Here is a 27,994-nt window from a genome sequence, read left to right as displayed (position 1 = left end):
ACTTTTAACTTTTCCGGGGGAAGGAAAAGGTTTGCAAGAACACACCTCGGTAATTGCGTCTGCTCTTTCGCACGGGACTTAAGAAGACCAGAGAACATTTGAACCTGGTCAGTGACAGACATCACTTGGCCTGCCTGACAAATGAATGTAGTTCCCCCGGCAGGGACACTGGCCGAAGTGACAGTGTCTAATCTCTCGGCCGTGTCTGTTGTACAAGGCCTTGTCTAGGGAAAACGGTCCAACGGTGACGCTCGTTTTGGTAATCCTCATCCTTTGGGATTTCCCCCTGTCTTTGGCCATTTTCAAGCACTTCATGAGCTTGGTACCAAAGCCTGATTGCTGCCAGTTGAAATGCAGGCCTTGGTGCTGAAAAAAGATGTGACGGACTCCAGGAGGGATGTTGTGAAAACCATGTGAGACCTGCCAAAGAGAGAGAGAGAGAGAAGAGAGAGGGAGACAAGGTGAGTTGCCTTTGAGACGAACCTCAGCGCCGGGTTGGGGAATAAGGACCACCATTCCAGGGGATTCCCCTTCTCTTACCTGGCGCCATTCGTTATTGTACTCGGAGTCGTATCTGTACTTGTTCTTGGAATGATACTCTCGGATGACTTTGAAATCCTCGGACAACAGCTTCACACACAACTTGTAATGGCTGTTGAAGCTGCTGTAAAACCTACGGTGGAGGGAAAGCGGAGAGACAAGTGTTGCGGCAAACGGGGGCAAAGAACCTCAGTCAGCCAGGAATGGGACGTGAGACCACAAGGTGCAAGAGAAAACAGGTTTATTGATGCATCAGAGTTCAGAGCGTTAACACAGCAAAGTCTGAACTGCCCTGGGTAGGCCCAGGACAGGGGTTTTATACCCACCTGGATTCAGGGGGTTTACACAGGCGTGTTCTTCTAAGGAAAAGGAGGTACGAGGGGAGGGTACATATCGGATTTATCATTATTGCACATTTTACAGTAATAGGTTGGCAATGTACTTTGGAAAGTTACAGAAAGAGAAGTGAAAAAGTTAGCATCAGCAACCTCTCGATACACGGGTTTATTAATACGCTAAATGGCAGTTTCATATCTTACCCAATATGTTTCCTTCTGTGCCCAACTCGTGAAGCATGTTGCAACTTATGTTTCAGCAAGATGTGTAATACCTCTTAGGCAAGCTAAAGAAGTCCTTTTAATATGCAGACTTAAGAAAGCATTCTATCAAGATATCAAGAGTCTGGGGGCTCCTATACCCATCAGGTAAGGGGTTATCTACCTGCTGCCTCACAAGGATTGAAGCCAGCACATCCTTGTCTCAGGATGGCCAGGCAAGGCTTGGCCAAGAGCTTGCTGGAGGAGAAGGAGCTTGGAGACCGAACAATACAACAGACAGGAGCTCCAGTGCTAATGCTGGTCAGCATTCCTGGTCTCCAAACTCTTGCCATTTGACTTGGTGATGGAATAGCACTTATATACTGCTTCACAGTGCTTTACATCCCTCTCTAAGCGGTTTACAAATGTCAGCCTATTGCCCCTAACAATCTGGGTCCTCATTTTACCCACCTTGGAAGGATGGAAGGCGGAGTCAACCTTGAGCTGGTCAGAATCAAACACCTGGCTGTCGGCAGAGTCAGCCACATAGGGGTCATAGCTAAAGTCTGAGTCCCCAGCTTTGGTTGAAGTTTGGCTGATGCAATGAAGGGGCTGCTTGTGGCTGTAGGCTAATCCTACCTTTGTTCAGACCTTGCTGTAGGGAATGTGCTTATGAATAGAGCTATCTATCTCTCTTATCTCTGACAAGTGCTGACATCTGTTGAGGGCTATTAAGGAAGGGAGGGGCTGCTTTCCAAGAGCATATTTCTCCATTTCTCATCCACGGAAATATAATAATCTGCCTTTTTAACATTTCTCAAGATATTTCATTCTTCGAGGAGAGGGGTGGGTGCTAACTTTCTACAGGTTGACTTCTACATATGAACCTTTAAAAGCTACCAGTTGCTTGAACTACAGGTTCAATCAAGCCTGCACCTGGGCAGGTAACAGCCAGAGAGGGCTTGGGTTATTTAGAGCTCTAGCAGTTGGTTGCCTTAGGAAGGTAAAGCTTTGCAGAGCTGGCCTTGCAGTCCAGATCTAAGCAGGGAGACCAACTCAAGCCCATATTTTTATATCTCTTAACGTCTGTTGTGGCCTGCCAGCAGAGTCGGACAGTGAGGAGGTTGGGGAGGAGCATGGGCCAGTCCTGGAGTCTGGGGAAGGCTCGGAGGAGGCCTCTGCATCGGAGGCAGAGACGGGGTCGAGGCCATTTGGCAGTGATCAGGTGCCTACGGAGCTAGAGAGCAGTGAGGCAGAGGAACAGCTGGAGCCTGTTCCCAGTGTGCGCATGCGCAGAGCTGCCAGAAGAAAAGAACAACTCAGAAATCAGGGTCGACTCGGGAGTAAAGCCACAGGTAGATAACGATTGGCCCCCCCACTCATAAAATAGGAAATAAAAGCGGAGCGAAAGCCGAGTGGGCTTTTGCAGGAAACAATTCATTCGTTCGGAGGTTAGATTCGTTTCAGGAGTGTGAAGATCTGTCCGCGAATCTCAGAGACTCTGTGCCCAGTCTTTCCTTGCACAGCACCTCATTTGGGAAAATGTTTACATGGCAGCTTTCCTAGAGAGATAAGATGACACCAAGCTGGCAGGAATAGCCAACACTCCAGAAGATAGGCTTAAGATACAGAAGGACCTTGACAAACTTGAACATTGGGCACTATCTAATAAAATGAAATTCAATGGTGAAAAGAGTAAGGTTCTACATTTAGGCAACAAAAATGGAATGCACAGGTACAGTATAGGTGGTACTGTGCTCAATAGTAGTAACTGTGAGAGGGATCTTGGAGTTCTAGTGGACAACCATTTAAATATGAGCCAGCCGTGTGCAGCAGCTGCCAAAAAAGCCAACACAGTCCTAGGCTGCATCAACAGAGGGATAGAATCAAGATCACGTGAAGTGTTAATACCACTTTATAAGGCCTTGGTAAGGCCACACTTGGAATACGGCATCCAGTTCTGGTCGCCACGATGTAAAAAAGATGTGGAAATTCTAGAAAGAGTGCAGAGAAGAGCAACAAAGAGGATTAGGGGACTGGAGGCTAAAACATATGAAGAACGGTTGCAAGAACTGGGTAGGTCTAATTTAATGAAAAGAAGGACTAGGGGAGACATGACAGCAGTCTTCCAATATCTCAGGGGTTGCCACAAAGAAGAGGGAGTCAAACTGTTCTCCAAGGCACCTGAGGGTAGAACAAGAAGCAATGGGTGGAAACTAATCAAGGAGAGAAGCAACGTAGAACTGAGGAGAAACTTCCTGACAGTGAGAACAATGAATCAGTGGAACAGAAGTTGCCTACAGAAGTTGTGAATGCCCCAACACTGGAAATCTTTAAGACGATGTTGGAGAGCCATTTGTCTGAAACGGTATAGGGTTTCCTGCCTAGGCAGGGGGTTGGACTAGAAGACCTCCAAGGTCCCTTCCAACTCTGCTATTGTATTGTAAATATTCCTTTGAAAGACTGTTTGCCAGGCCTTGGCTGAATGTGAAAAGGAGAGGAATTCACATTCGTTTAATAAAAGGGGTTTTGTCGGGACCAGGACTCTGCCTCCTGCTTTCTGGTCAGGACAATGCCTAATTGCCTACGTTTCCTGCTCCCTTATGCCAGGAGCTGATGTTCTGGCCCTTACCAATCCTTCACCATAATTGTGGGTCTCCCGTCATCCATCAGCTGATCCCAGTATCCTTCATCCTTCAACGTGATGAGCTGAGACTTCGTGCAGAGCCTACCGGAGAAAGTACCACAATTCAGAAACACAATCCTGCACTTCTGGAGGTTGGAGAGCTTCGTCGGGTAACAGCCTGGGTCTTAACGAGATTTTGGTTACGTTGGAGCAGAGGGAACTGGGGTCTAATTGGGCGAGACAGATCTTTTTTTAAGTTCCTAAGCACCGAACGGGAGCAAAAGACACAGAAGTATTTTCAACTGTAGCGTTTAACCAACTGAAAAATCGGAAGGAAGCAGACAAAAGCTGAAGTCACGCGGCCTGATTTAAATTACATTAAATGGGATCATCCTTCTTTGGCTCGGAAAAAATATTTCTGTTGAACAATCTTAAAATCAAAATTCTGGCTAGGCGGAATAAACCCATATAAAGTGAAACTTCCCCTTTCTATCCTTTTGAGAGAAGGAAGTCTAGCTTGCCTGGCAGAAGGCCACAAATTCCCACGGTGACTTCCCTCCCCTCCGTCAATTAAATGTCAGAATAAACGTCACGATCCTCCTCCTCCTCACCCGTTGTACGCAGCAAAACATTTTTCAACCTCTTGATAGGGTATCCATTCATCTTTGACGAAAAGATTCCTCTGGAGGAAGTCCCAGGCCTGCAGCTTTGCGGAGTCTTTCTCAAAGACATCTTTAATTTTCCACTGTCCGTTTGAAGGAGTGGCCGTATCCCAGAAGTCCAATCCATCTGTTGAAAAAGCCACGGGAAGTCAAAAGAAGAAGCATCGCGCGCTCCCCGCCCCTTTCACGTGTTTATTTCTCGTTAAATCAGACTTTCTTAAGGCCGCTGCTTCGTGGGACAAGCTGCAGGTTGCTCAAATTTGACCTCAAGCGTTGAGATTTGAGTTTTTAAAAAGGGCACAATTTGTGTTCGTCCTTTCTGCTAAATCGGATCCATCGGGAGAAAAGTCAGAGTGAATAGTCACAACGGTACAGCAATTCGGCGGCTCTTGAGGACAGAATGAATATTAACTTCATTATTTACCCACGAGCCTCTTAATTCATATCAGTCCCCAGGGCCATAGAAGACCCGGGCCAAAATGTAAAAGGCCTATCCTCAATGGTAAAAAGAGCTATCATTTATTATTAGCACGGTCGCTGCTTTCATTTTAAAATTATTATTTTTCCCCAGCCCTACGTCGACCCTAGAGCCGTGATGGTGAACCTATGGCACGCCTGCCCGAAGTGGCAGACGAAGCCATGTCGCCTGGCACATGTGATGTCGCCTGTTCCTCTTCTGGGTTTCTGATGTGCGTGCGTGTGTGACGATGATCTGGCCTTCGTGCGTGCGGCAGTGCCCGAAACAGGAAGAGCTGGTCTTCCATTTTCTGGCATGAGCATGCACGAAAGACATATCAGTGGAGATTTTCAGTCCTCCAAGTCATGGTGCTTTTTTCAAGAGGCAACTAGACTTCCTTGTTTTCCTTTGAAAACCTTTCGCTCCTCATCCAAGAAGCTTCTCCCGCTCTGACTGAATGATGGGGAATGGAAGGATTTGTACTCCTTGCAGACAGCTGGTCATTCGAAGGGGAGGGACACAGCATCCTCTGTCTCCAGTCTACAACACAGTCCTTTCAGCAGTTCCAAGAAGGCTCCACACCCATTTGCACCACACTCGGGTGACCCTGAGGACACAGAGGAACCTCCAGGGGGCCTCAACGACTCTAAAAAGGATGCAAATGACCAGCTGTCTGCAAGGAGAACAAATCCTTCCATTCCTCACCATCTAGTCGGAACTGAAGAAGCTTCTTGACCAAGAAGCGAAACGTTTCCCAAGAAGAATAAGGACTTGTTAGGAATGTAAACTAACGGTTGGGTCAGCAATATATAAGCCAAGGGAGTAGTACTGTTTCTTTAAGTACTGCTCTAATGAGATTGGTTGCTGTTACCTCAAGCAGCCATAAGATGGAGCCAGAATGACTTGTTAGCTCTCTGTTTGTTAGATGCTGATCGGTGGATACTGCTTGATACTGTATCGTGAGTTCCTGTGTGTTTTGCTACTGCAAGCGACTTTGTGTGCTGAACTGACTGAACCGAGTATGACTTGGACTGTTTGATGAACTCTGGATACCTCTATTTTCCACCTAAGTAAAATACAATTACTTTTACTATTCGGTGTCGCTGTATGCTGGTTTGTGCGTGTTCTTCCACACCAATCTCATTACTCTTCTCTGCACACTCGCTCTCCTAACGGGGAGCTTGCTTACCTAACAGTGTCTTCCAGCAGCCTCTTGAAAAAAAGCACTTTGGGAGAAGGGGAGACAGTTACTCGGACTTTTCGCCCACCTGGGTGGCCTTTTGCTCCGAGCAGAGCTGTCGCCCTCTTGGTCTCTGGAATCTATCGCAGATCCCAGAATGGCCTCTGCAACCCACACGCACCCTCCCCTGGTTGCAGCGGGACTCACCTTCGCCGCAAGGGTTCTTGATTAAGTTCCTCTCCAAGTGGCAGAAAATGTAGAAGGTCTTCGGCATCCTCAGGCCGGCGTCCTCCTCTTGGTACTTGTGCCTCCACAGGGAAGGTCTGTCCAAGGTGTCTCGCCACCGCGAACAAACCAACCGGCAATTCCAGATCAGCTCCTTGATTGGGAGCAGGCGGAAGACTGCCAGCAAAACGTCATCCGGAAGATCTTGAATGCTTGTCATGTTTTTTGGGGGCCAAGGACGACTAGAGAGATGGACACGAGAGATGAGGAAACACGGAGATGGGCCGAGGGAGAGCAGAACCACACCTAGATGTTGGAATCGATCCCGAGACAAGATGGTCTTGCAGCTCCTTTTCACACTGGCCATCACCTGGTCTCTCTCTCTTTTTCTCTTTCTCTTTTCCCCCTCCGTCCTTCCCCCACTTTCCTTCAGCCTCCCCCAAAGCTCCTTATCTATCCACACTGGCCATCACCTGGTCTTTCTCTCTTTCTCTCTTCCCCCTCTGTCCTTCCCCCACTTTCCTTCAGCCTCCCCCAAAGCTCCTTATCTATCCACACTGGCCATCACCTGGTCTCTCTCTCTTTCTCTCTTTCTCTCTTCCCCCTCCGTCCTTCCCCCACTTTCCTTCAGCCTCCCCCAAAGCTCCTTATCTATCCACACTGGCCATCACCTGGTCTCTCTCTCTTTTTCTCTTTCTCTTTTCCCCCTCCGTCCTTCCCCCACTTTCCTTCAGCCTCCCCCAAAGCTCCTTATCTATCCACACTGGCCATCACCTGGTCTCTCTCTCTTTCTCTCTTTCTCTCTTCCCCCTCCGTCCTTCCCCCACTTTCCTTCAGCCTCCCCCGAAGCTCCTTATCTATCCACACTGGCCATCACCTGGTCTTTCTCTCTTTCTCTCTTCCCCCTCCATCCTTCCCCCACTTTCCTTCAGCCTCCCCCAAAGCTCCTTATCTATCCACACTGGCCATCACCTGATCTCTCTCTCTTTCTCTCTTTCTCTCTTCCCCCTCCGTCCTTCCCCCACTTTCCTTCAGCCTCCCCCAAAGCTCCTTATCTATCCACACTGGCCATCACCTGGTCTCTCTCTCTTTCTCTCTTTCTCTCTTCCCCCTCCGTCCTTCCCCCACTTTCCTTCAGCCTCCCCCAAAGCTCCTTATCTATCCACACTGGCCATCACCTGGTCTCTTTCTCTTTCTCTCTTTCTCTCTTCCCCCTCCGTCCTTCCCCCACTTTCCTTCAGCCTCCCCCAAAGCTCCTTATCTATCCACACTGGCCATCACCTGGTCTTTCTCTCTTTCTCTCTTCCCCCTCCATCCTTCCCCCACTTTCCTTCAGCCTCCCCCAAAGCTCCTTATCTATCCACACTGGCCATCACCTGATCTCTCTCTCTTTCTCTCTTTCTCTCTTCCCCCTCCGTCCTTCCCCCACTTTCCTTCAGCCTCCCCCAAAGCTCCTTATCTATCCACACTGGCCATCACCTGGTCTCTCTCTCTTTCTCTCTTTCTCTCTTCCCCCTCCGTCCTTCCCCCACTTTCCTTCAGCCTCCCCCAAAGCTCCTTATCTATCCACACTGGCCATCACCTGGTCTCTCTCTCTTTCTCTCTTTCTCTCTTCTCCCTCCGTCCTTCCCCCACTTTCTTTCAGCCTCCCCCGAAGCTCCTTATCTATCCACACTGGCCATCACCTGGTCTCTCTCTCTTTCTCTCTTTCTCTCTTCCCCCTCCGTCCTTCCCCCACTTTCCTTCAGCCTCCCCCGAAGCTCCTTATCTATCCACACTGGCCATCACCTGGTCTCTCTCTCTTTCTCTCTTTCTCTCTTCCCCCTCCGTCCTTCCCCCACTTTCCTTCAGCCTCCCCCGAAGCTCCTTATCTATCCACACTGGCCATCACCTGGTCTCTCTCTCTTTCTCTCTTCCCCCTCCGTCCTTCCCCCACTTTCCTTCAGCCTCCCCCAAAGCTCCTTAGTTCTGGTTTGCTTTTCTCCTTAACTAATTTCCACCTGTTGTTTCTGGTCCTGCCTTCGGGAGTTTTGAAGAACCGCTTGGAAACCCACCCCAGCCCAATCTCTTCTTCTGGGTCAATCCTGAAAGCTGAGCTCTGGAGTGCAAAGAAAAAGCTTTCAAGTAATATCTCTGCGAGGAACTAAAGTGGGGGGGGGCTTTGTCCGGGCTCTTCACTCTTGAAGATCCAAGTTCTGGATTAAGGAGGCCAATGGTGGTGGGGATCTAGCTCTCGGCTGAGAAAGGCTGGGGAGAGGAAGGGGTTTACCTGGCTTGCAAGGAAGAGGCAGGAAAGGAATTTGTGCCCCCTCCGGGCAGGAAAAAGCCGTCCTCTCTAGTCCCGATCAGCAACAGGGTGTCGCAACTCAAGAATAACTTTGCTAAGATGCGGAGAAGAGGAAGGCGTTGCCCTGCTTTGCTGTTGAAGAGGCTGGATGGGTGGGATGGGGGCTGGGGGGGAATGGAGCAGTAGGGGCGTGAGCTTGTCAGGCGAGGCTCCTACTCGCTCAGTGACGCATGTCCTCCCGTCTCCCATCCTGGTCCAAAAGCTTCCCGGATGCTGTGGAAATTTACTAAGTGGTGACCGCTGCTTGCTCCCAACGGGGCGTCGTTCCAGATGTTTAACGTCTCAGCTTGTGAGCAGAGCCAGATCATAAAGTGGAAAGCGTCCATGAGAGAGAGAGAGAGAGAGAGATGAGTGTGTGTGTGTGAGAGAGAGAAAATGAGAGAGAATGAGAAAGAGAGAAAAAGATGTGTGTGTGTGTGTGAGAGAGAGAGAGAGAGAGAGAGAGAATGGGAAAGAAAGTTGAGTGTATGTGTGAGAAAGAGAATGAGAAAGAAAAAGAAAGATAATGAGATAGAGAAAATGAGAAAGAATGAGTGTGTGTGAGAGAATGAGAAAGACTGAGAAAGAAATGAGAAAGATGAGTGTGAGAAAGAAAGAGAAAGAAGTGTGTGTGAGAGTGAGAAAGAGAAAGTTGTGTATGTGTTAGGAGAGAATGAGAAAGAAAGAGAAAGAATGAGAGAGAATGAGAAAGAGAGAAAAAGATGTGTGTGTGTGTGAGAGAGAGAGAGAGAGAATGGGAAAGAAAGTTGAGTGTATGTGTGAGAAAGAGAATGAGAAAGAAAAAGAAAGAAAATGAGATAGAGAAAATGAGAAAGAATGAGTGTGTGAGAGAATGAGAAAGAATGAGAAAGATGAGTGTGAGAAAGAAAGAAAGAGAAAGAATGAGTGTGTGTGTGAGAGTGAGAAAGAGAAAGTTGTGTATGTGTTAGGAGAGAATGAGAAAAAAAGAAAGAAAAAGAACGAGAAAGAGAAAGTGAGATAGAGAAAATGAGAAAGAATGAGTGTGTGTGTGAGAGAGAGAAAGAAAGAGAATGAAAATGAGAAAGAGAAAGAAATGAGAAAGATGAGAGTGTGTGTGAGAGAGAGAGAGAGAATGAGAGAGACGGAGGGAGGAGGATGTCAAGGGACACTCTCCCTTCTTCCCTGCATCTTGATCCCCTCTTGCGGCCACAGGGGAGGGGGATGAGAGTGGGGCAGGGGAGCCTGGAAAATAGTTCAAACCCACCCACCCACGCCCCTCCCAAGCTTTGTCCTAGCTAACCAGCTGTGAAAACAGGCGTGAAAAGAGAAGAGTGGCTGTGGAGCATGGGCGGAGGGCAGGCAGCAGCTGAACGTGGCTCTCTCGTTCCACATCTGTACGATCATCTCGTGTCAGCTTCTCCCCCACTACCCAGTCAATTTGGGGTTACCAATGGGGGTGGGGAAAGGCAGGGTGGGAAACGTTTGCGGTGCTGATTCAAGGGGATCACTCCCCCTTTGGTGGCTTTAAGACACCTCTTCCCTGGGGGCGCCCCTCCCCCCCTTTTACCTGGTTGGAGTTCAGGAAGAAAATTTCCCGAAAGCCAGACAAGGAATAATGGATGGAAACTAAACAAGGAGATTCCACCTGGAAATGAGGAGACATTTTTTTCTGACAGTGAGAACAATCCACCCATGGAACCGAAGTTGCCTTCAGAAGTTGTGGGAGCTTCATCACTGAAAGCTTTCAAGAAAAGACTGGGCTGCCATCTGTCAGGAATGGTGTAGGGTCTCCGGCTTGGGCGAAAGGGGTTGGACTAGATGACCTACAAGGTCCCTTCCCACTCTGTTAATCTGTTATCTGTCAACATAGTGGGTAGGATTGAGCGACTAAGATGATGAAGGGGACTGGAGGCTGAAACATACGAAGAACAAAGTTTGCTGGAATCGGGTACCACGTCTAGTTTAATTAAAAAAAGGATTCAGTGGGATTTGAGGGAGGGGGAAACCCCCAGGGAAGGAGCATCTTAAGAGCCACCAAAGGGGAGTGGGCAGCCAGCTTAATTTATGCTAGCAAAAACTGCTTGCATCAGCACCTTTTCTAGCCTTTTGGTTGCATTCTAGGGACTGTATAGAGACCTCAATGTTTGAAAAAGTAGGGGGCCAATTCCAGGAGTTGAAGTGGAGGATAGATGAAAGCTAGAGGGAAAAAGCACCTGTTAGAATGAGAAAAGCTCATGGTTTTAATCTGAGCCTGCGAAACTCAGATTGACATATCCAAGGGGATTTCCCCCGCCCACCTGCCCAACCTGACCTCATCCCAACGTTGTTTTCTTATCGCTTTCTTATGCATCTCAAAGCAGAGACATCACCCTGCCAACAAAAGTGCATATAGTCAAGGCTGTGGTTTTCCCAGCTGCAATGGACGGCTGTGAAAGTGGGACCATAAGAAAGGCCGAGCGCCAAAGAATGGAGGCCTTTGAACTCTGGTGCTGGAGAAGACCTCTGCATTGAGTCCCTTGGACTGCAAGGCCATCCAACCGGTCAGTCCTAGAGGAGATCAACCCTGACTGCTCTCTAGAAGGCCAGATCCTGAAGAAGAAACTCAAACACTGGCCACCTAATGAGAAGGAAAAAGGACTCCCTGGAGAAGAGCCTCATGCTCTTGGGGCTTCCCTTGGGACGCGCCCGAAGACTGCAGCTAGTCCAGAACGCAGCCGCGCGGGTAGTCATGGGGAGTACTAGGTACTCCCACGTAACACCTCTCCTGCGCGAGCTGCACTGGCTACCTGTGGTCTTTTGGGTGCGTTTCAAGGTTCTGATCACCATCTTTAAAGCGCTCCATGGCATAGGGCCTAGTTACCTGCGGGATCGCATCCTCCCACATACATCCCTGCGGCCAATCCGCTCTCACAGGGAGGGCCTTCTCCTGGTGCCGTCCACGAGGCAATGCCAACGGGCGACACCGAGGAGTAGGGCCTTCTCTGTGATGGGCCCAACCCTCTGGAATGACCTCCCCCCCGACATTAGAACCACTACTGACCTCCGCTCCTTCCGACAGAAACTGAAGACACACCTGTTCCGACTGGCTGGTCTGGCATAATTTGTAACGTCTACCTCCTGGCATATACATTCTTACTGGTTTTTAGAGGGATATTGTTTTAAATTTAACTTGATATTTTAAACTTTTGTATTGATTTATTTATTAGCTGTACAGTTTGGCATATTTTACCCTCCTCTTATACATGTATTTATATAGTTATTTCTACGTTTTAATCTGTTGTATTTTAATACGGACTGTACACCGCCCCGAGTCCCTTTCGGGAGAGGGGGCGGTATATAAACGCTAATAATAAATAATAAATAAATAAATAAATGCTGGGAACGATGGAGGGCAAAAGAAGGAGACAGCAGAGAAGGAGGTGGCTGGATGGAGTCACTGAAGCGGTAGGTGTGAGCTTCAATGGACTCCGGAGGATGGTAGAGGACAGGAAGGCCTGAAGGAACGTTGTCCATGGGGTCGCGATCGGTCAGACACAACTTTGCAACTAACAACAATGGGAAGGCATCTCACGGACAAAATTCTCCAGTGACTCAAAGTCAGCAGGCAGCAATTTCATACCCCAGACTTCCCCTCCTGCTGCAAAAGAGCCCACAGTTTCGTGGATCGGCTCCTGACATCCAGCAAGGTGAGTCACCGAGACTCCCCGGAAGCTGCTTGCATCTGTCTGCAAAGATAAAAAAGAAAATGATGGGACCTTGGAGATGCTATCACCACAGAGAGCCTCTTTATGACAGCAGTGTTGGCGGAGAAAACCTTTTAGTCTGCTTTCCACCATCCCAGGGCTTTTTAAGGCAGCAAACCCCCCCCCCCAACATTTTGGGTACCAGGGGCCCGTTATGTGGAAATTTCCATGAACCAGAGGAGGAGTGGTTTCGTGGGCTGCCTGTATCCCATGGATGGTACTTCGCTTGTTTGTGTGGCCTGGTTTCTGGCATACCCAGTGCTGGTCCACTGATCTGGGGTTGGGGACCCCTGTTCTAAGGCATGTATGGTGGAAGTGTCCGAGTCTGAAGGACGCGAGGTTGGGGAAAGGCAGAAAAAGCAGAGCTCTGGGTGAAGAATTCCTGAGTTAGCTTCCACTTTCCGTTGGTGATGCCTGTGGGAAAACCGATGCCTTTCCACCCACGGAGTTCCCGAAACACATGACCAGGAAGCAAAGAGCCAAGGATAGCTGATTGCTAGCCTAGGACTTCCGGTTCTGGCTGTAAACATCCAGGCAACCATCAGTGGGCAAGGAAGAGTCTCTCCCTATATCTTTCTTTCTTGGAGCCTTGCGTCCTGATCAAGCAGCTCTGATTTTGCAGGTTTTCAGGGAGACCCTGACCCATCTTTATGCCGGCTCCTCTTTGATGGCAAACCTCTTCCAAAAACTCTACTCCCCCGCTCCAGTTCCTGACACTTCCCCGTGCAAAGGTAGAAAGATGCAAAGAAAAGTGACAAAAGAAAGCATTGGAGAGGTTGGTACCCCCAAGCCAATTCTCCGAGGTCTGTCTGGCCAGGGACGAGGAGGAAGAGACGGAGGAGGAGGAGGAGGAGGAAGAGGGGGAGGGAATTCCTGATTCATTTGCATAGAACGACGCAGGTTGTTTGATGTCACCTGGACACAACAGTGGAGCTGTTTTGTTTGATTCCTGGATGTCAACGCCCTCTGGGGAACTCAAGAGCTAACGAGCCACTTGGATGGACTTTGGATTTATTTTGCATTTTGAACTCTTGATACGGATGGTTTTTGGGGTTTTCCACGAATTTATACAAGGCTTCTAGGCACAGCTGCAATGAGGGAATGAGCTTCTAAATAGCAGCCACTGGAGAAGAGCCTCATGCTGGGAACGATGAAGGGCAAAAGAAGAAGGGGATGACAGAGAATGAGGGGGCTGGATGGAGTCACGGAAGCAATCGTCGTGAGCTTAAATGGACTCCAGAGGATGGTAGAGGACAGGAAGGCCTGGAGGAATGTTGCCCATAGGATGGGTCGGACACAGCTTCGCAACTAACGACAACAAAGAGGAAGAGTGACCCTCTGCTTCAAAGTTTTAAGAAGCTTTAGCCACTTTTCCTGAGCATTAAAACTTGGTTTGCAAGCTAGTGTTCTTTCAAACATGTGCAGAGTGCTATCTTCCTTCGAAAATAAAGGTGGGCTTGCTTGCTAGCAATTAAAAATTAAATCTCACTTGTTGCATAACTTTCAGCCCTCGGTACAGGCTGTCCTCAACTTAAAACCACAATTGGGCCCAACATTTCTGTTGCTAAGTGAGTTTTGCCCCATTTTATGCTTTCTTGCCACAGCTGTTAAGTAAATCGCCACAGTTAATAAGTTAGCAACCTGGTTGTTAAGTGAATCTGGCTTCCCCACTGGTCAAAAATTTGCAAAGGGGGATCACAGGACCTTGGGACACAGCAACGGTCATAAGTACGAGTCAGTTGCCAAGCGTCTGACTTTTGATAAGACGATCCTGGGGATGCTACAAAGGCCATAAGTAGGAAAAATGGTCATAAGTCCCTTTTTTCAGTGCTGTTGTGACTTTCAACGGTCACTAAATGAACCGTTGTAAGTCGACGACTACCTGAAGATTAGCCACTAGGCTAAAGTTCATGAGCTCTGATAAATTATGTCTGTCTTCGGGAAAGCGATCTCAATTACTTCCTTCTGCGGCCAATGGTTGAGTCAACTTTAACTATTTCCTCTTTTGATAAAGCCTCAAAAGTGCAACTCAAATGTTTTAAGTCACAGACAGCACAGAAATAAACAGTTTATCTCTTACAGAGTTCCTGATTTATCCAACTATTTCCATTTTTTCACCTAGAAAAAGGGTTGTTGTTTTTTCTTTAATTTTATACCCATTTTCACGGACATCAAAGAAGGCATTCAAAGCAGTGACTTTAATAAAGTGACTTTAATTTTACAAAATAATTCAAAAGCATCAGATGGCAACGAGTGACATGAGACATTTACAAAGAGTTTTCAACCGTGAAAAACGGAGAATTAGAAGGGAGCCTGAGCAGACATTCCTGACAAGGAGATGCCAAAGAAAAGACGGTTACTTCTTTCCATATTTTTTTTTATACCATGTTTTAACTATATCCTGTACTCCGCAAGAGAGGATCAGCCTTCCTTAGACTTGTTCAGACAACTAAAATAACCTTTTGACAGCTTGGCCTGGAACTTCAGAGGTATTACTTTTAAATATACTGTATTTTGGATCAAAACCGCCTCTGAATTTGCCTAAAAAACAGTGTGAGAGAAGGTAAAGGTTCCCCTTGCACATAGGAGCTAGCTGTTCCTGACTCTAGGGGGCGGTGCTCATCTCCGTTTCAAAGCCAAAGAGCCAGCGCTGTCCGAAGATGTCTTCGTGGTCACGTGGCCGGTATGACTCAATGCCGAAGGTGCACGGAACACTGTTCCCTTCCCACCAAAGGTGGTTCCTATTTTCCTACTTGCATTTTTTAACGTGCTTTCGAACTGCTAGGTTGGCAGAAGCTGGGACAAGTCGTGGGAGCTCCCTCCGTTATGCGGCGCTGGGGATTCGAACCGCTGAACTGCCGACCTTTCTGATCGACAAGCTCAGCGTCTTAGCCCCTGAGCCACCGCCTCCCTTTATTTAAAGTATAAACAGTGAGTACTGATAATTGGCAAGTCCCAATCGAGGCATTTAACACATAAAAAGGACAAGAATCAAATTTCCCTGTTGCCGGCTTCATATTTGTTCTCGCTTGTCCCAACGTTGCTTGTGAAGTGTGTGTGTTTTTGGTCACGGAATGTGTGTACGCAAAAACAACCTTTTGTGCTCTCTAGCCCGAACTTTTAACAGGAAACTTTTAACATGGAAATTAACTCCATAATCTGTTCTGCTTGCTACTTCCCCTCCTCCCCACTTCCCCGTGATCTGAAAATATTGCCATCGTCCCGTAAAATGATCAGCAGCATTTATGGTCGGTGTGTGCAAGTGTAAACCCACAGCTTCAGAGAAAACGTATAAAACAGAGAAAATCCTTCCCTTCTCAAACAATGTCAAAGTGCTAAATCAAGAGCCTTGGGCTAACCTGCCCTCCCTCATCATACTAAATCAACTGCAATACTACTGTTGGTTACTTTCACTGCAGATCGCCAGCCCACTCTATGTTCAAAATCCACATGACGCACTCCGGGAGGATAATTTTCAAAGGTGTATGAAACCTACAGAGGAGAGAAACACAAGAAGAGTTTGGTCTGGGGAATAATAGAGTGGAGGGGAATTGCTATAAAATGCAAAATCTATGTTTTGTTTCCAGGGATTTTCTTTAATACCCAGAACTGGAAGGAGCCTTGGAGGTCATCTAGTCCAGTGGCCCCCCAACCTACTGGGCACCAGGGACCGTTCCATGGGGTGTTCTGACCGAGGCTTCCCGAGAGCAGGAAGCAAACTCTTTGTCCCAACCAAAAAAAACAACAACCCATTTATCAATTTCCTGTGAATTCTGCTCCTTCGCCTCCAGCAAAGTCTTTCAAGGGAGGATTTACAGTATCAGACCTTATCTCACTTGGAGAGCTGCCAGGCTGTGTTCTGACCCCGTCCTCTTGTATACCAAGACACTCCGACACAAAGTCTCTTCAAAGATGTTTATTGACATACAGGTTCCACCTTGGCAGCAATCCAGCCTGCCAAGGTCAAGATAGCACTTTGGGCAGCAATCCAGCTACAGCGACACCCCTTGGCAGCAATCCAGCTACCAAGCTCCAGATAATCACCTTAGCAGCACTCCTGCCTGCCAAGGTCCAGGGAACAGATTGACAGCAATCCAGGTAAACCCTTTGGCAGCAATCCAGCTTGCCAAAGGACGACACAGATCTGAGCTTCTCCAACTCCAATGATCAGTTGATTCCTGCAAAGGGTGTGTCCACAAGCAGTCCCTTTATAGTCTGGAGAGGAGTCTAATGATCAGCAGCTGAGAGCCATTACCTCCTGTAATTGCTCAATTGCTCCTTACGCTCCTTTCAGGGTCGGTAAGGAGCATCTAATAGCTCACTGCTGATGTCTGACTCACTGTCCTGTGACTCCTCCCCACTGCTCCAAGGCATGACATCAGGAGCCCCCTTCCTTTGGCTTTCACCACTGCTCCATGCCTCAGACGCCCCCTGGTGGCCAACCAGCCTCTCTGCGCCCTGCTCAGCGTCGGAACCCTGTCCAGGGTCCCCCACCTCCTCTTGAGCCGACTCAGAGGACACCTCGCTGTCGGAGTCTGGTGGCAACTCCAACGGCTCCTGCTGGGCCACAACACTATCCCTCACCGCAGGGCCCTTCCCCCGGGCCTGACGCTCGGGATGCGGTCGGGAGGGAAATTGTACATGATAGGCCCGCACCAAAGCTGGAGCATGCACAGCCGTCGCATCGGTCCAGGTCCCCCCGTCCGAGTCCTCGTCCGCCCAGTCGACCAAATACTGGAACCGACCCTTGAGCCATCTCGAGTCACGGATCCGGGTCACTCTGTGCGATGGCCGTGCATGCACCTCAGGCGACGACGGCAGGGGCGAAGAGGGACGTCGGAGAGGACAATCCGACCGCTCAGGGATCAGGAGCGAGTGATGGAACATCAGGTGTACTCGCATCGAGCGCGGGAGGGTCAGGCGATAGGCCACCGGATTGATAACGGCCTCCACAGGGAACGGCCCCAGATACCGGTGGTCCAACTTCCTCGTAGGCCGGTGGGACGGAAGATGCCGCGTGGACAACCACACGCGATCACCCACGGCCAATTCCGGCACCGCACGGCAAGACCTGTCCGCCACCCGCTTGTAATCCTCCTTCGCCTGATTCAAGTAGCGGCGCACCATCTGGTGAACCGCCTGAAGCTCAGAGAGGAAATCCTGCGCTGCGGGGACCGGAGAGTCCACGGGGGTGAGAGGGAAAAAACGAGGGTGGTACCCGACGTTCGCCATGAAAGGCGTCGTCCGTGTGGAGGAGTGCTGCGAGTTGTTGAACGCAAACTCCGCCAAGGCGAGGTACTCCACCCAATTGTTCTGCTGCTGGTTCACGAAGCAGCGCAGATATTGTTCCAGAATCCCAATCACCTTCTCCGTCCCTCCATCGGTTTCAGGATGGTGCGCCGAGGACAGACAAACTTGAACGTCAAGAGCGGCCATCAGCTCTTTCCAGAACTGGGCCGTGAATTGTGTATCACGATCGGAGACGACCCGGTCAGGTAGGCCGTGCAGCCGGAACACGTGCTGGATGAACATGCGGGCGGTGGCGCGGGCTGTCGGCAATCTCCGGCAGGGGATGAAATGCGCCATCTTGGTGAGCATGTCCACCACCACTAGGACCGTAGTGAAACTGGATGACGGAGGCAGTTCCGTCAAGAAGTCCATGGACACGGCTCCCCAGGGTCTGTCCGGGGTCGGCAATGGCTGTAGCAAGCCTGGAGGAGCTCCTGTCGCTGATTTGGCCTGTCGACACTGCACACATGACGTGACGTACGTCTGCACGTCGTGTCGCAGGCGAGGCCACCAAAACGTACGGGAAACCAGGTGCAAAGTTTTGAACAGGCCAAAGTGTCCCGCTGCCGGAGTGTCATGACATTGGGAGAGAACCAATCCACGGAGCGGTCCTGCAGGCACGTAGAGCCGATCCCGATACCTCAAAAGGTCCTCGTCAAAGGTCCACGGGGATGTCGGCCCTACCTCTGCCCGCCGTTGTTCCACCCACTCGTCGTTTCGCTGCGCATTCCGTATCAACGACCGTAAATCCACGGGTTCCTGGATTGCAGCGAAGGACTCGACGGGTAGGACCGTCCGGGGGGGCAGTGAGTCAGCAGGGTCTGAGTACTCCGGCTTTCTAGATAGGGCATCCGCCCTCTGGTTCAAGGCACTGGGGATATACGTGACCTTGAAGTGGAACCGGGCAAAAAACAGAGACCACCGGATCTGGCGCTGATTGAGCTTCCGCGCTGTTGTCAAAAACTCCAGATTCCGATGGTCTGTCCGGACTTCGACCTGATGCCTGGCCCCCTCCAGGTGATGTCACCAGGCTTCGAACGCCGCCTTGATAGCCAGCAACTCCTTCTCCCAGATGGTATAATTGCACTCGGAAGGATTGAGTTTCCGAGAGTAATAGGCGCAAGGGAAAAGGATGCCATCAGGGGCGTGAGCCTGCAACAACACCGCCCCCACCGCGATGTCGGACGCATCCGCCTCGACTACAAAGGGGCGATGGGGATCAGGGTGTTTCAAGATCGGCTCCTTTGTAAAAGCGCGCTTCAAGGCCACGAACGCTTGTTGTTCCGTGGACCCCCAGTGAAACGGCACTTTCTTTTGCAGGAGCCGAGTGAGGGGCGCGGTCAAGAAAGCAAAGCCGGGGATGAAGGACCGGTAGTAGTTGGCAAACCCGAGGAGTCTCTGAACGTCTTTCATCCGTCGAGGAGATTGCCAACTTTGTAATGCCTCCACCTTGCCTGGCTCCATCGCAATTCCTTCAGGGGATATACGGTGCCCCAGGAACTCGATGGTGGTCTGCCAGAACTGACACTTCTCCAGCTTGGCAAACAAGCGATGCTTTCGAAGGCGCTGCAAGACCTGACGCAAGTGCTGTTGATGATCCTTCCGAGACGTAGAGTAGATCAAGATGTCGTCCAGGTAGATGACGACAAACTGATCCAAAAGGTCCCGAAAGATATCGTTCATAAAATGTTGGAAGACAGCTGGGGCATTGGTCAACCCGAACGGCATGACCGTATACTCAAAATGTCCGTATCGGGTGCCAAAGGCTGTCTTCCATTCGTCCCCCGCCCTGACTCGAACCAGATTGTAAGCTCCACGTAAGTCCAGTTTTGTAAACACCACGGCCTCCCGGAGCAGCTCCAACAACTCGGGAATCAGAGGCAAGGGGTAGCGATTACGGATCGTGATGGCGTTCAAGCGCCGGTAATCGCAACAAAGTCTTAGATCCCCGGTCTTCTTTTTGACGAACAAAACCGGGGCAGACAAGGGCGAAGACGAAGGCCGTATAAAACCCCGGGCAAGGTTCTTGTCAAGGAAGTCCCGCAATGCGGCCAACTCCGGTTCAGACATGGAGTATAGGCGGCCCATCGGGAGTTTCGCATCAGGTACCAGGTCAATGGGACAGTCGTAAGGCCGGTGCGGTGGCAGTTGATCCGCCTCCTGCTCGCTAAACACGTCCGCGAACTCCGCTAAATCCGGCGGCACTGTCACCTCGGCCGAACTGGGCACCTGAGCTGCGCAAACATGACGGTTATGGTCCACACATTGCAAGGACGGGAACGAGATGCGGTTCTGCGACCAGTGGATCTGGGGATCGTGCGCCCGCAGCCAAGCCAAGCCCAACACCACGGGGAAATGCAGACCCGAAGCCACGTAAAATTGAATGGCCTCCTCATGCTCCCCGAGGATCAGGCACAAAGGCTGCGTGGCGTTCTTGATGGGCCCAGACAGAAGCACCCGGCCGTCAATGGTCTCCACTCGCATCGGAGGGTCTACCGGGCACAGAGGGACGTGATATTTCGTGACAAACGCTGCATCCATAAAATTCGTGGTAGCCCCGGAATCGACCAAGGCATGGGCTGGAATTCCCTGCGGACTACCCGACAAGAGAATGTGCGCTGCAAGAATCAGATGTCGTGGAGGCCCCTCCGCCTCTGTTCCGGCCTGTGCCCGACCCGAAGTCTCCCTCAGATTGGGTCCCGCCCGTTTCCCGACACGTTGCTGAGGGGAGGCCGCAGTCCGCACAGCCCCCCTACCCTTTTTGGGGCAAACCAAAGCCAAGTGTCCAAAATCCCCACAGTAGAAACACAACCCCCCTGCACGCCGTCTGTCCATCTCCGTGCGCAACAAGCGGGGTTTGGCGGCACCCAACTCCATGGGCTCCTCCCGTGCAACTGCAGTCTCGTGAGGGACCGGCACCCTACTGGTCTCCTGGGACACGCGGCGAGGCCTCCGCCTCTGCAGCCGGGCGTCTATCCGGAGACACAAATGAACCAACGCGTCGAATGTTGGAGGCCTGTCCACCCTCACAAGCTCGTCCTGCAGGCCATCTGATAGGCCGTCCTGGAAAGTGTCCATAAGAGCTGGCTCATTCCAAGCAGAGTCCTGACTAAGCAGCCGGAATTCGCTGACATAATCCTGCAAAGAACCACGCCCTTGGTGCAACTCTTTCAGGAGTCTGGTGGCTGTTTCCCCCTTAATGGGATCTTCAAACATCAGCCGGAGATGGTTACAAAAACCCTGAAAATCGTCCAGCAGGGGGCTCGGTTGGGAGAGCAATGGAGTGGCCCACCTCGCTGCTGTGCCTGAGAGCAAGCTGATGATAAATCCCACCTTCGTCCGGTCGGTGGGAAAGTCCTCTGCTCTCAAGCTGATAAACAGCTGGCATTGGCCCAAGAACGCTGCAAACATTGCTTGTTTGCCATCAAACTTGTCTGGTGCAGCCACTGGACATTTCCTCCTTGGCTGGAGGGGGTTTGCAAGCCCCTGGAGCTGAGAGACCTGACCAGCCAGCAAAGCAATCAGTTGAGCCAACTGGGCCATCTCAGCCTGTAGGTGCTCCATTGCAACTTAATGGAGTTTTGTTTGGGGCAGGAATCAATCTGTTCTGACCCCGTCCTCTTGTATACCAAGACACTCCGACACAAAGTCTCTTCAAAGATGTTTATTGACATACAGGTTCCACCTTGGCAGCAATCCAGCCTGCCAAGGTCAAGATAGCACTTTGGGCAGCAATCCAGCTACAGCGACACCCCTTGGCAGCAATCCAGCTACCAAGCTCCAGATAATCACCTTAGCAGCACTCCTGCCTGCCAAGGTCCAGGGAATAGATTGACAGTAATCCAGGTAAACCCTTTAGCAGCAATCCAGCCTGCCAAAGTATGACACAGATCTGAGCTTCTCCAACTCCAATGATCAGTTGATTCCTGCAAAGGGTGTGTCCACAAGCAGTCCCTTTATAGTCTGGAGAGGAGTCTAATGATCAGCAGCTGAGAGCCGTTACCTCCTGTAATTGCTCAATTGCTCCTTACGCTCCTTTCAGGGTCGGTAAGGAGCATCTAATAGCTCACTGCTGATGTCTGACTCACTGTCCTGTGACTCCTCCCCACTGCTCCAAGGCATGACATCAGGAGCCCCCTTCCTTTGGTTTTCACCACTGCTCCATGCCTCAGGCACCCCCTGGTGGCCAACCAGCCTCTCTGCGCCCTGCTCAGCGTCGGAACCCTGTCCAGGGTCCCCCACCTCCTCTTGAGCCGACTCAGAGGACACCTCGCTGTCGGAGTCTGGTGGCAACTCCAACGGCTCCTGCTGGGCCACAACAGGCTGATATCTGCAGAACTTGGCCAGGAGTCTCAGAGAGTCAGGAACCAATGAAGGGAACTAATTGTCTCCTACAAACTCCACTCTCCTTTTGCTCCTCTTTTATTTCCTCTGGGAGGAGCCATTCATCGTCCACCTGTGGCCTTATTCCCAAGTCGACCCCCTGTTCTTTAGCTGTTGCCTTCGTCTGACAACTCTGAGTATGCGCACACTGGGAACAGGCTCCAGCTGTTCTTCTGCCTCACTGATCTTCGACTCTGAAGGCAGCTGATAACTGGCATACGGCCCTGGCCCCATCTCTGCCTCCGACACAGAGCCCTCATCAGAGCCTTCCCCAGACTCCAGGACTGGCCCATCTTCCTCCCCAACCTCCTTACTGTCCGAATCTGCTGCCAGCTCTGCTGGCCACTGGCGGGCCACAACACCCCCTGCTTGAGCAGAAGAGTCCATACGGGTCATCCTCGACTTACAACAGTTCATTTAGTGACTGTTCAAACTTACGACATCACTGAAAAAAGTGACTTAGGACAATTTTTCACACTTGCGACCGTCGCAAGGTTTGCCGTGGTCAAGTGATCCAAATTTGGATGCTTGGTAACTGGTTTATGTTTACGACAGTTGCAGAGTCCTGGGGTCATGGGATCCGCTTTTGCGACCTTTTGACAAGCAAAGCCAAGGGGGAAGCCAGGTTCACTTAAATCTGTTAACATGGTACCAACTTTTCCACTGCAGTGACTCACTTAACAGCAGGGGCAAGACAAGTCGTAAAATGGGGCAAAGCACACTTAACAAATGTTTCACTTAGCAACATACATTTTGGGCTCAATTGTGGTCTGTTCTGACCCCCCTCTTCGTACACCAATGCACTCCAAGACAAGAATACTGCTAAACTATTTATTTGCAATAAATTAACACACTGGCTAGAACTTGGCAGCAATCCAGACTTCCAAGATAAGACATGACAGCTTGTCCAGTGTTGGTAAATAAGTTGAATCCTGCAACCAGCCTCCAGGAAAGTCCCTCCTTAAATACTATCTTGAGAGGAGCCTAATTACAACCACCTGGGTCCAATTATCTTCTGTATCTGCGTAGTTGTTCTCTACGTCTATCAGCCCTTTGTTGCCGTGCATCCAAGACCAACTCCCTTGTCTCCTCCCCACTGCTCCAAGGCATGACGTCAGGAGCACACTCCCTTTGGCTTTCACCACTGCTCCATGCCTCAGGCGCCTCCTGGTGGCCAACCAGCCTCTCTGATCCCTGCTCGGAGTCAGAACCCTGTCCAGGGTCCTCCACATCTTCCAGAGCCGACTCAGAAGGCCCCCTCACTGTCGGAGTCTGGTGGCAGCTCCAACGGCTCCTGCTGGGCCACAACCGTGGTCGTACGTTCGAGGACTAACTGTACCATTTCACGCATGTTTTGTTTTACCTCCCTCCATTCTTCCACAGTGGGCACTTGTTCTCGGACTTCAAACATCTTGCAGTAATCTTGGAGGACTTCGCAATCGGCAGAGAGCAGGTTCACCGTCAGCTGGTAATGGGAATTATCCACATTAAAATACCTTTTTTTTACAGAGGAGAAAAAAGGGGAAAGAGAACAGCAAGCATCAGCTGGCTGCTTCCGAAAGGCCATTTTGTGCCTGAAATAACGTAGAGGGAATCGAAGGTGGCCTTATAATGGCTTCTACTGTACTGCCATAAAAATGGCTTCTACTGTGCAGCGCAGTGGAGTTGCCGTGGTAACGGCTTCACAGTACTCCACAAGGGGACTCCCTCTGGTAAGGAGGAAAATCCAACATTAGAAATTAGGTTATAGAAATCCCCCTATAAATAAATACCCAAGGAACGCTGGGTTATTGGCTTGTATCCTCTCAATAAGGGGTCTCCAACCTTCAACACTTGAAGACTTGTGGACTTCAACTCCCAGAATTCCCCAGCCAGCCACATCCATAAGTCTTAAGTGGTCTTCCCACGGTTGGTGACCCTGGTTCTAGAATGATAAAAAGTCAATCTCTGAGTTTTGGGCATGAAGGGACGTGTTGGCTCAGTGGCTAAGACGCTGAGCTTGTCAATCCGAAAGGTCGGCAGTTTGGTGGTTCGAATCCCCAGCGCTGCGTAACGGAGTGAACAGCCCTGGCTCTTCGGCTTTGAAACGGAGATGAGAACCGCCCCTAGAGTCGGGAACGACTAGCACATAAGTGCTAGGCATGAAGAATCCAAAGCATATTTGGCATGCATGAAGGACTAGAAACTTGATCCCCCCCCCCCCACACTAAATACAATATTTAGGGAAGCCGAGTTTTCTTCTGAAGATAATATTTGGGGCATTTTAAAGAAAGAGAACACATTTACCATCGTACAATTCGTGCCTACTCCTTTTTTTTTTTTTTTTTGCCGTCTACAATACTCACCAATCCTTCACCATGATTTGGGGTTTAATTTCATCCATTACCCAGTTCGGGATCCCTTTGTCCTTCAAGGTGACCCGTTGTTTCTTCTTTACAAAAAACCTAAACAGAGGTAGAAATGCAGAAAGGCCTTCCTCGTCTGGGGAAAAGACACTGGAGCCGGAGAGGGTTAGAAGCTTGAAGCTCCTATTCGCTATTCACTGTTCGCTATGCTATGCTATGCTATGCTATTCTGTATTCTATATTCTATTCTGTATTCTGTTCTCTATTCTCTATTCTGTTCTCTATTCTATTCTGTATTCTATATTCTATATTCTATTCTGTATTCTATTCTATTCTCTATTCTCTATTCTGTTCTCTATTTTCTATTCTACTCTATATTCTATTCTGTATTCTATATTCCATTCTGTATTCTATTCTATTCTATTCTCTATTCTCTATTCTGTTCTCTATTCTCTATTCTATTCTGTATTCTATATTCTATTCTGTATTCTATATTCTATTCTGTATTCTATATTCTATTCTATTCTGTATTCTGTTCTCTATTCTCTATTCTCTATTCTGTATTCTATTCTATTCTCTATTCTGTTCTGTATTCTATATTCTATTCTATATTCTATATTCTATTCTGTATTCTATATTCTATTCTGTATTCTATTCTCTATTCTATTCTGTATTCTATATTCTATTCTGTATTCTATTCTATTCTCTATTCTGTTCTCTATTTTCTATTCTACTCTATATTCTATTCTGTATTCTATATTCTATTCTGTATTCTATTCTATTCTCTATTCTGTTCTCTATTCTGTTCTCTATTCTCTATTCTATTCTCTATTCTATTCTGTATTCTATTCTATTCTGTATTCTACATTCTATTCTGTTCTATAGTCCTGTTCTGTTCTATTCTACTTTATAGTCCTGTTCTGTTCTGTCTTGTTCTGTTCTGCCCTACTCTATAGTTCTATTCTATTCTATTCTTTTTTGACTGTTGTGGCATTCCCACAGTCATACAATTTACCTGCTTGGCAACTGACTCACATTGATGACCATCCCAGGGCCATGCAATCCCCCCCATTTGCAACCTTCTGACAAGCAAAATCCACGGGGAAACCAAATTCACTTAACAACTGTGTTACTCATTTTAACAACTGCCGTGGAACCAATGTAGCGAGGAAAGACGTAAAATGGAGCACAACTCATTCAACCACGCTCTCGCTTAGCAACAGAAAATTTGGGCTCATAAGTCGAGGACTACCTGTACAACCTCAGACTCTGCACAGGTCTGGTTTGGACGTGGGGGGAAGATCACTCCTTCCCAAATCTGGGGACCCTGCAAAACCTCCCAATTCCCAGACGACCTCCTAACTCGGTTATCAACATTTAAAATACCTCAGGCCGCCATCTTGGCGCCATGTTGGTACGAAGCACGTCCAAACGGTGTCCGGAAGAGGAGATTTGCGTTTCCTTTTAAATATCTTGGAGAAATGCCTCTTGAACCCTCCGGGGAGATCCTCAGGCATCCAATCGGCCATCCAGTCCACGGGACGCAGTTCCCAGTATCTCAACCCCGCTGCAGGAAAGAAGGAAAAAGAAAAGAAAAAAAGGCAAATTAAGAAAAAAATGACCAGGTGTTGGAATTACAATAGAATAGAATAACAGAGTTGGAAGGGATCTTGGTGTTGCAGATTCAGACAGCGAGGAGGTTGGGGAGGAAGATGGGCCAGTCCTGGAGTCTGGGGAAGGCTCTGATGAGGGCTCTGTGTCGGAGGCAGAGACGGGGCCAAGGCCGTCCGACAGTTATCAGCTGCCTTCGGAGTTACATATCAGTGGGGCAGAAGAACAGCTGGAGCCTGTTCCCAGTGTGCGCCTGCGCAGAGTGGCCAGAGGAAGGGAACAACTAAGGAACAAGGGCTGACTTGGGAATAAGGCCACAGGTGGACAGTGAATGGCCCCTCCCAGAGGGAATAAAAGAGGAGCAAAAGGGGAGTGGAGCTTGCAGGAGACCATTAGTCCGCTTCATTGGTTCGTGACTCTCCGAGACTCCTTGTCACGTTTTGCAGAGATCGGCCTGGCAGCTCTCCAAGCCAGATAAGGTCCGTGACCGTAAATCCTCCCTTGAAAGACTTTGCTGGATGCGAAGGAGCAGAATTCACTGTCAATGAATAAAAGGGTTTTTTAATTGGGACCAGGAGTTTGCTTCAGGCTCTTGGGAAGCCTTGGTGAGAACACTTGGAGGTCTTCTAATCCAACCCCCCTGCTTAGGCAGGAAACCCTATTGGTCCACCCAGTTTGCCAGCTCATGTGGGTCTCTCTGCTTTCCCTCTCATGGCTTCCTTTGCTAGATTTGACGCGCTCCCTGCATGTTGAAAGCTAGCTTCTCAGGGGGGGGGGCACCCTTCCATCCTCAGTTGCCTTCTTGCACACACAGCAACGTGGGTTCCCTGTTCCTAAAAGGCTGTGTCAGTTAACCGCATGGATGGAGGGGGGGGGGGGGTTTGGAGAGGGGGGGCTCTGGGAATTGTTCTCCGGCTCCGAAGCAAAGACCAACCTCTTCCACAAACATTCCTCAGGAGATTCCTCTTGCTCAAGCTGAAGAAAAAGACCCTCCAGTCTGGAAGGCTGCCTTCCAGCTGCTCCAGGCGGAAGCCGAGTCGCTCGCATTTCCTCTTCCAGACCACGGGGAGGTCCACTAGGTAACGCCACCGTTTGCAGACCAGCCGGCAGCTGTGGATCAGGTCCCTCTTGGGAACCCTGGAGAGCACGTCCAGCAAGGCGTCCTCCGGCAAGTCCTGCAGGGTCAGTTCTTTCCTCTGGAGAGAACTGAGTGTTCAACAAACATCATGAGGACTAGTAGCGCCTTCAAATCCCAAGGAGACAGAACTGTTGCAACAGGAAGTGGGGCAAAAGAAGCCCAAAGCCACATGGGATATAGGAAATGGGCAATCTGGCTCCTAAGGATACACGGTGCGACTCTGGACATGCTCAGAGGCACTCTTGCTCCTTTCGCTAGAACTCTGGACATGCTCAGAGGCACTCTTGCTCCTTTCCCTACAACTCTGGATGCGCTCAGGGGCACTCTTGCTCCTTTCCCTAGAACTCTGGACATGCTCAGGGGCACTCTTTCTCCTTTCGCAACAACTCTGGATATGCTCCGAGGGACTCTTGCTCCTTTCTCTACGACTCTGGACGTGCTCAGAGGGACTCTTGCTCCTTTCCCTACAACTCTGGACGTGCTCAGAGAGACTCTTGCTCCTTTCGCTAGAACTCTGGACATGCTCAGAGGCACTTTTGTTCCTTTTGCTCCTGCCAGGAGCTTTGGGCAGGAAGGGCATTCGGCCTCTCTGCCTCCCCCACCCTGCGGTGCTTTTAAGGATCCCCGATTGTTTGCTGCTGCAGCAGACCGGGGTGGGGTGGGGAGAGAAGCGGCGAGACCCCAGGCTTCTCCGCTTGGCCTCCCTTCCTTTCGGGCTGGGTTGGGCTGCTCCCTCCCCCCATCCCCTCGGGGTTTACCTGGCCCTGGAAGGCGGCGGCAGGCGGCGGCGAGGGCAGCAACAGCAGGCGGCGATGACCAGGGGGGACATGGGTGGGTCGGCGGCGATCAAGCAAATGGGTCTCTTCGCTGTATTATCAGGCAGCCCAGCTGATCTCAGGGTGGGCGTGGCTGGCGGAGGGAGGGGCCGGAGAAGGGGCGGGGCATACAGCA

General features: G+C 49.9%; 1 protein-coding gene across 1 annotated transcript; it reads right to left on the bottom strand.

Annotated features, from left to right (window-relative positions):
• Positions 1–34: 34 nt before the first annotated feature.
• Positions 35–27,935, bottom strand: LOC309392736 (uncharacterized protein). The gene is made up of 13 exons (XM_081954166.1): positions 27,802–27,935; positions 26,840–27,111; positions 25,681–25,861; positions 24,295–24,393; positions 23,313–23,445; positions 15,686–15,769; positions 12,188–12,259; positions 8,496–8,677; positions 6,209–6,468; positions 4,314–4,491; positions 3,709–3,804; positions 541–673; positions 35–420 (listed from the first exon to the last, which is right to left on the bottom strand). The coding sequence occupies exons 1-13, from the start codon at positions 27,870–27,872 to the stop codon at positions 109–111; spliced, it is 2,073 nt and encodes a 690-aa protein (XP_081810292.1). The 5' UTR covers positions 27,873–27,935; the 3' UTR covers positions 35–108.
• Positions 27,936–27,994: the final 59 nt, after the last annotated feature.

Source organism: Natrix helvetica (genome assembly GCF_964273705.1).
Source record: "Natrix helvetica genome assembly, chromosome: 5".
Classification (NCBI taxonomy): Eukaryota; Metazoa; Chordata; class Lepidosauria; order Squamata; family Natricidae; genus Natrix; species Natrix helvetica.
Note: the sequence above shows the minus strand (reverse complement) of the source record. Positions and strands in the feature narration are given on the sequence as shown.

What these genes read in the sequence shown, in the direction of transcription:
- LOC309392736 (XM_081954166.1), bottom strand. Translation starts at nt 27,872, where the DNA reads ATGTCCCCCCTGGTCATCGCCGCCTGCTGTTGCTGCCCTCGCCGCCGC. An exon ending in GCTGGCGATCTGCAGTGAAA is followed by an intron (nt 12,260 to 15,685) that starts GTAACCAACAGT and finishes TTATCTTTGCAG; the next exon opens with ACAGATGCAAGCAGCTTCCG. An exon ending in ACAATTATGGTGAAGGATTG is followed by an intron (nt 674 to 3,708) that starts GTAAGGGCCAGA and finishes CCTCCACCGTAG; the next exon opens with GTTTTACAGCAGCTTCAACA.